Source organism: Physeter macrocephalus, chromosome 4 (assembly GCF_002837175.3).
Source record: "Physeter macrocephalus isolate SW-GA chromosome 4, ASM283717v5, whole genome shotgun sequence".
NCBI lineage: Eukaryota > Metazoa > Chordata > Mammalia > Artiodactyla > Physeteridae > Physeter > Physeter macrocephalus.
Window position 1 is genome coordinate 100,338,783 of NC_041217.1, and position 6,681 is coordinate 100,345,463.

The window sequence follows — 6,681 nt, forward strand, 5'->3', positions numbered from 1 at the left end:
ATTGTGAAAATGACTATACTACCCAAAGTAATCTACAGATTCAATGCAATCCCTAACAAACTACCACTGGCATTTTTTACAGAACTAGAACAAAAAATTCCATAATTTGTATGGAAACACAAAAGACCCCAAATAGCCAAAGCAATCTTGAGAAAGAAAAACGGGACTCGAGGAATCAGGCTTCCTGACTTCAGACTGTACTACAGTAATCAAGACAGTATGGTACTGGCACAAAAACAAATATAGATTAATGGAACAGGATTGAAAGCCCAGAGATAAACCCATGCACATATGGTCACCTTATTTTTGATAAAGGAGGCAAGAATATACACTGGAGACAGGACAGCCTCTTCAATAAGTGGTGCTGGGAAAACTGGACAGGTACATGTAAACGTATGAGATTAGAACACTCCCTAACACCATACACAAAAATAAGCTCGAAATGGATTAAAGACCTAAATGTAAGGCCAGAAACTATCAAACTCTTAGAGGAAAACATAGGCAGAACACTGTATGACATAAATCACAGCAAAATCCTTGGGCATATACCCTGAGAAAACCATAATCCAAAAAGAGTCATGTACCACAATGTTCACTGCAGCTCTATTTACAATAGCCAGGACATGGAAGCAACCTAGGCGTATATCGACAGATGAATGGATAAAGAAGATGTGGCACATATATACAATGGAATATTACTCAGCCATAAAGGGGAACGAAATTGAGTTATTTGTAGTGAGGTGGATGGACCTAGAGTCTGTCATACAGAGTGAAGTCAGAAAGAGAAAAACAAATACCGTATGCTAACACATATGTATGGAATCTTAAAAAAAAAAAGGTTCTGATGAACCTAGGGGCAGGACAGGAACGACACAGACGTAGAGAATGGACTTGAAGACATGAGGAGGGGGAAGGGTAAGCTGGGACGAAGTGAGCGAGTAGCATGGACATATATACACTCCCAAATGTAAAATAGATAGCTAGTGGGAAGCAGCTACATAGCACAGGGAGATCAGCTCGGTGCTTTGTGACCACCTAGAGGGGTGGGCTAGGGAGGGTGGGAGGGAGACGCAAGAGGGAGGAGATATGGGGATATATGTATACGTATAGCTGTTTCACTTTGTTATACAGCAGAAACTAACACAACATTGTAAAGCAATTGCACTCCAATAAAGATGTTTAAAAAATAAATTAATAAATAAAGGGTATGAATAAAATACAAACAAAGAAAAAAAAAGAAGGATGCATTGTTAAGCACCTTACCTGTAAGGCTTCTTTTTAAGCCTTACAGCTGAGCTCTTCTACCTGTGTCTCCTGACTAGTCCTACATCTCAGTGTTTACTCCCTTCCTCAACTCCCCTTTTACCTGTCTACATAGTGGAACCGATATCCTATATATGGAAGTGTTGGTTTTGACAGAAACTGTGACCTCCATAGAGACTGTCTTCCCAAGCCAGCTCAGCTTTGACAGTGGGCTCTAGTTCTCCAGCTTCTTCCATGGCCCTGGAAGCTCAGTAAAACCTTGCCTGCAGCTGTGTTCCTCAGTTCGTTAGCTCTCTCCAGCCTCCTCCTCCACCAGCAAGAGGCTGGTGTCCAAAAGTCTGGTTTTCAGGCCAGTGTCTCAGAGTTGGACTCCGCTTTTCTGTCCAGTCTCTTTAGATTACAGACTAGTTGGACTCTCCATTTGGCTTTCAGTCTCACCTTCATATGCTTGGATCACCCTCAACTTTATGGTCTCTGACTTTCAAACCAACCCAGGACCCCAAATGTCTTGGCCCGTGTTCTGTGTATGGGGTTCCTACTAGGCTAAGAATTAAGTTCAGACTACCCTAGTTAAATTTGTCTTTTTGTGCATGCCGATGTCATGTCTCAGCCAACAGGACTTGACCTGTGGTGACCCAAATCTACAGAACAACAATCCTCTTGTAACTCTTCTTGATCCTTGATCTGGCTCATCTATCCTCATGACTTCATGTTTATTTTAGCCCTGACCTCTTTCAGTTTTCTAGACCCATAATTTATATTATCTTTAGTACATCTCTTGGATTTCCTGCTCTCAGAGAAGTTTATTGATTTGTTAATTCATCTAACAGGCACGTATGAACACCTACCGGTTGGCACTGCAGACAGTCGGAGCTTAGTCAGGGAGTTAGACAAAATAAAGGGCTGTGTCAGTTAGGATGCTTTTTATTGCTAATGACAGAAGTCCTGATTCAAACTGGCTTAAGCAAAAATGGAATATATTCCCTCACATACCTGGCAAGTCTAGGGGTAGATCTTGTTTCCTTCAGGCACAGCTGGATTCATGGATCTTAAATGCTATCTTTGGGACCTGGCCTGTCTTCATCTCTCAGCTCTGCTCTCTTCTGCTTTGTGATGGCTTTATTCTCAAGCCCTCCACATGGTGGCAAGATAGATGTTAACATTGCCAGGCCCACATTCTCCTAGGTGCCAGTACAACAGAAAAGGTACTGCTCTCTCAGTAGCCCCAACAAATGTCCCACTACGTCTTGTGGTTTCTCACTGGCTTATATGCTCTTCGCTGAACAGATGACTTTGGCCAGGGAAATTCGATGATCTAACTGGTCAGACTGGAGTCATATGTCCTCTCCTTATAGTTGAGCACGGAGTCAACTCTATTCAAACATTTAAGTTGAGAGCAAGGGATACAGTGGTTCCCCTCAGGATCTGAGATAGTAAAAAGTTTTTAAGTTGTCAGTCATAGATAGCCATTATGTTCATGATAAATGTGTATGATAGAGCTACAAAGTCTGGCAAAGCGAACATTTGACGTCATATATGGTAGGCAAAGGATTCCCTCCTCCCTTATCCTTCAATCCTTTTCCTTCCTTCCTTTCAGCAGAATTTAGTGAGTGCCTATTTTGTTCCAGGTGCAAAACATAGATTGTCCTAGAAATTGACCCTGCTTATAAGGAGCTTACAAAGTAGTGAGGTAGAGAGTTAGTAAGAGCAGTGCACCCACGTTTACTGAGAACTTATGTTTTAAGAAATAGAAATATGAAGAGTATTTCTGTGTTTTTTATAAAATTAAAAAGACAACTTCAACCATTATATTGTTTAAAGTCTTTACCCAGGCTATCTCAGTAAATTCTAGTTTGTTTAGTGCTTGGACTAAGTCTCTCTGGTATGCTCCATGAAATAATAGAAACTCCATAATCCCCAATTTTTAAATTTTTGCCCAGGCTACTGTAAAACTCAGAGTTAAAACCTGTGGTTAATTAAAAGAAGGTTTCCTTTGCCTAAGTTTTCCTTAAGATTTTTTTTTTATATACTTGGTTTAGGGTTTTGTGATTTTATTGTTTCTGGGTCTTTTGTAGTAAGGTACCTCAAAATAGAGATACAACAGAGATAAACAAAATACCTTTAATTTCCACTTTTACCTTTTGCCTCTGATCTATGGCAGGTTATTAAAGCATCTCCCACCAGTGCCCAGTCACTTCCCCTCCTGTATCCAGACATCTCTATTAATGTATTCACAGCTTGTGTATAGCGGGCCGACCAGACACTGAAAGGAGCACGTGTGGATATTTACATTTTTTTAAAGGCAACAAACATGAAAATATTTTTGTGACATTCAAGATCCAACATGCAACCTTTATATTATCTTTTAGCTGTAGGTTTTATTTTGTTCTGTACTATGGGAAAAAAATTGAGAAAAGCAACACAGATAATCCAAGGATTAAGGAATACATGAACACAGTGGTTCTCACCTGGAGAGTTGGCAATGCCTGGAGACATTCTTGATCTTCTTGGCTACTGGAATCTTGTGGGTAGAGGCCAGGGATGCTGCTAAACATTCTACGATGTACAGGACTGGCCCACAAGGAAAAATAATCTGGTCCAAAATGTCAATAGTGCCATTATTAGAGAAACCTTGCATTAATAGGATTTTTAGAATTCTAAACCCTGAAAGGATTCAGAACCATCTTGTAACTTAGGCTTCAGACAAAACTAGAAACAAATGAGACTCAAAGAATTATCAAATCCTGGAACTAACAGGAAAGGTCATCTAGTCTGGACTAGACGTGTGATCAGGCAGCTGGCCCAATCTCTCTGTGCCTCAGATTCCTATTCTGCAAAAAGGGATATGAAAGCTTGCCTCAAATGATTGCTGTGAGGATTAACTAAAAGAATACATGTGAAATGTTCAGTACAGTACCTGACCACGATGTGTTGTTAATAAATAGTGGTAGTCCAAAGTGGTAGTCGTCCAAGGTCACAGAGCTAGTACACAGCTTGTTTAACCCCGTTCTCCTGACTCACTGTCCCATTTTCTTTCTCTTATGCTCCATTGAGGGTCTATGAAGAAAGGTTATAGGGGCAACTCAGTGGGGATTAAAGAGCACTGGCCTGGAGAGCAGCTTAGTAGCTGGTACTTCAGGAGAAAGTCTGAACAAAAGTTCTTCATAAAAGACAGGCAGGGGATTTAACTCGTAGGTGGGAGCTAAGGAAGACTAAAAAGGATTGGTTCCTACCTGAAACAGGCTACTCTCTCTGATTCCAAAGCTCTGTGAATGGTGTTCCAGGTGGTCCTGCCTCCAGGAAGGGTGGGGCTTAGTTCACATGACCTTTACCAAACTGTTATATCCCTCACCTTGTCTCACAGCCCCAACAGACATCTGTTGGGGAAGGTCCCTGCAATGCTGGGATGGTTAGACAATATTTGTGGGGACCCTTTCATCTCTAAGATTCTCTGATGTCTGATAAGTTTTGTGGGCCTTGTGCTGGAGCGATCATGTGACATTGTAGGTAATAACCCAGTAGGCGTGTGTAGACAACCACAGATCTCCTGTTTTATGATTTGTGGAGTAAAAAATGCTTTATTAGATTGTACTAATTCAGTCAGCATGAGCATATGATTGAGATGTTGTACAAAATGCTTTTTCTCCTCTGAAAATAATAGTAAATTATCTTACCAACAATTCTGTGTAAATAGCTTTCCCCTCATTTTCTTACAAAACTTATAAAAATTCTTTGCAGTTACTCTATGAGTTAAATTTTTATTTCTCTTATTAGGTTCACCAACTAAATTGTTTTTAATCAGTGGCTTTCTATAAAAATTAGCAGAAGTCAAAAGCATTAAAACTCTATGGATCACAAGTGTGGATTAAATTCTCTTGAGGGAAAATCTCATTCATTTAGTAACCTTCTCTCGAATATCCCGTGTGTTGGATTGAACTCCTACAGTGATTCTACCTCCAACAAAAATATTCTACATAATTAGTCATTTAAAGACATTTTCTCCTATATCTTAACATGTCAGTCCTCCAACTATTAATTAGATTACTTTAAAAAATCAAAACGAACAAGTCAGTATATGAGAAAACAGTGAATCACAACTGATTTTATCTGTTTTCCATATGTTTGTGTGACATTCAAGATCCACAAAGCAGTCGGAGAAGAGCAACATGCACCCATCCCGTGGGTGCTGGCTGAGCACCAGGCACTGTGTGCACATGTCCTGTAGCCCAGGGCAGGCCACCCAGGTGCAGAGAAGTGAACTGATTTGTCCCAACTCACACAGTTGGTAAGCAGGAGAGCCGACAACACAGCCCCACCTGGCTTCTAACCGCACGAGTTTGCTACAGACCGGATCTTAACAAGGAATCGCTCAAGACTTTGCATAATAAAAAAATCCTTCCTAATACTGGACTGTTTTTAATTTAAAATTAGAGCAGTATCTGCGTTTTTATTTGACCTTCAACTTTTTTTTTTTTTCAAGGTGTTATGTAACGGACCAGGAACATGTGTTCCTATCTGTATATCTGCCCTTCTCCTTGGGATACTAGGAATAAAGAAAGTGATCATTGTCTACGTTGAAAGCATCTGCCGAGTGGAACATTTATCCCTGTCCGGAAAGATTCTGTTTCACCTCTCCGATTACTTCATTGTTCAGTGGCCGACTCTTAAGGAGAAATATCCCAAATCTGTCTACCTCGGGCGAATTGTTTGATGAATGACAACTTACTTCTTTAGAATTTTGCAGTCAACAATATTTACTATAAATGGGGAACAAAAAACTACATGTTTATTGTAAAAGCTTTTGAGAATCCTGAGAATTATTGGTGGTCAAGAGTAAAGAAATGTATAAGTAACCCAGTGAGGAAACTGAGGTTGCTTTTATAAAATAAACATTAATAAACCATTAAGTTTTTATGCCTCTGTGCTCCAAATTTCCGTTCTATATAAAGGTGTTTACCACTACCTGCAAGTTATCTTCTGAGTTGTTTTACTAATATTTTACTAATATTTTCTAGAACGAAATATAGAATTTGTATGATTAGCCATATTTCCTGTTCTACAGCTTTTTTTTTTTTTTTTACAGTATTCTGCATTATAGAAAGAAAAAGAAAAATATTTCTTAGTTTTTGTTCAGACACAACAGGCTTTATTTCCTGTATGGAAGCAGAGAGGTCCCTAGTGAATCCTTTCAGCATAAAGGAAGCAGTTATATTAAATTGGCTTCATGACAATTTGCACTCCACAGGCTTCCAGCACTGAGCGCATAAACCAGTATCTGTTTTTATTCTTTGGTTTTGCTTTGTGAGTAGTTGGCCTCACTCCAGGATATCTTTTAAAATCTTTTGTTTGTTAAAATAAATTAAAAGGTGACTACTGTCTTAGGAGTAAAAACATGGTTCTGTTTATCAGGGCCGAACT

General features: G+C 39.5%; 1 protein-coding gene across 1 annotated transcript in view; it reads left to right on the forward strand.

The window, feature by feature from the left end:
• ALG14 (ALG14 UDP-N-acetylglucosaminyltransferase subunit) overlaps positions 1–6,180 on the forward strand; it is a 114,177-nt gene extending 107,997 nt beyond the window's left edge. Inside the window, exon 4 of the mRNA XM_024119864.3 lies at positions 5,744–6,180. Coding sequence (XP_023975632.1) covers positions 5,744–5,974 — 231 coding nt within the window. The 3' untranslated portion in view covers positions 5,975–6,180. The remainder of the gene's footprint in view (positions 1–5,743) is intronic.
• The last annotated feature ends 501 nt before the right edge of the window (positions 6,181–6,681 follow it).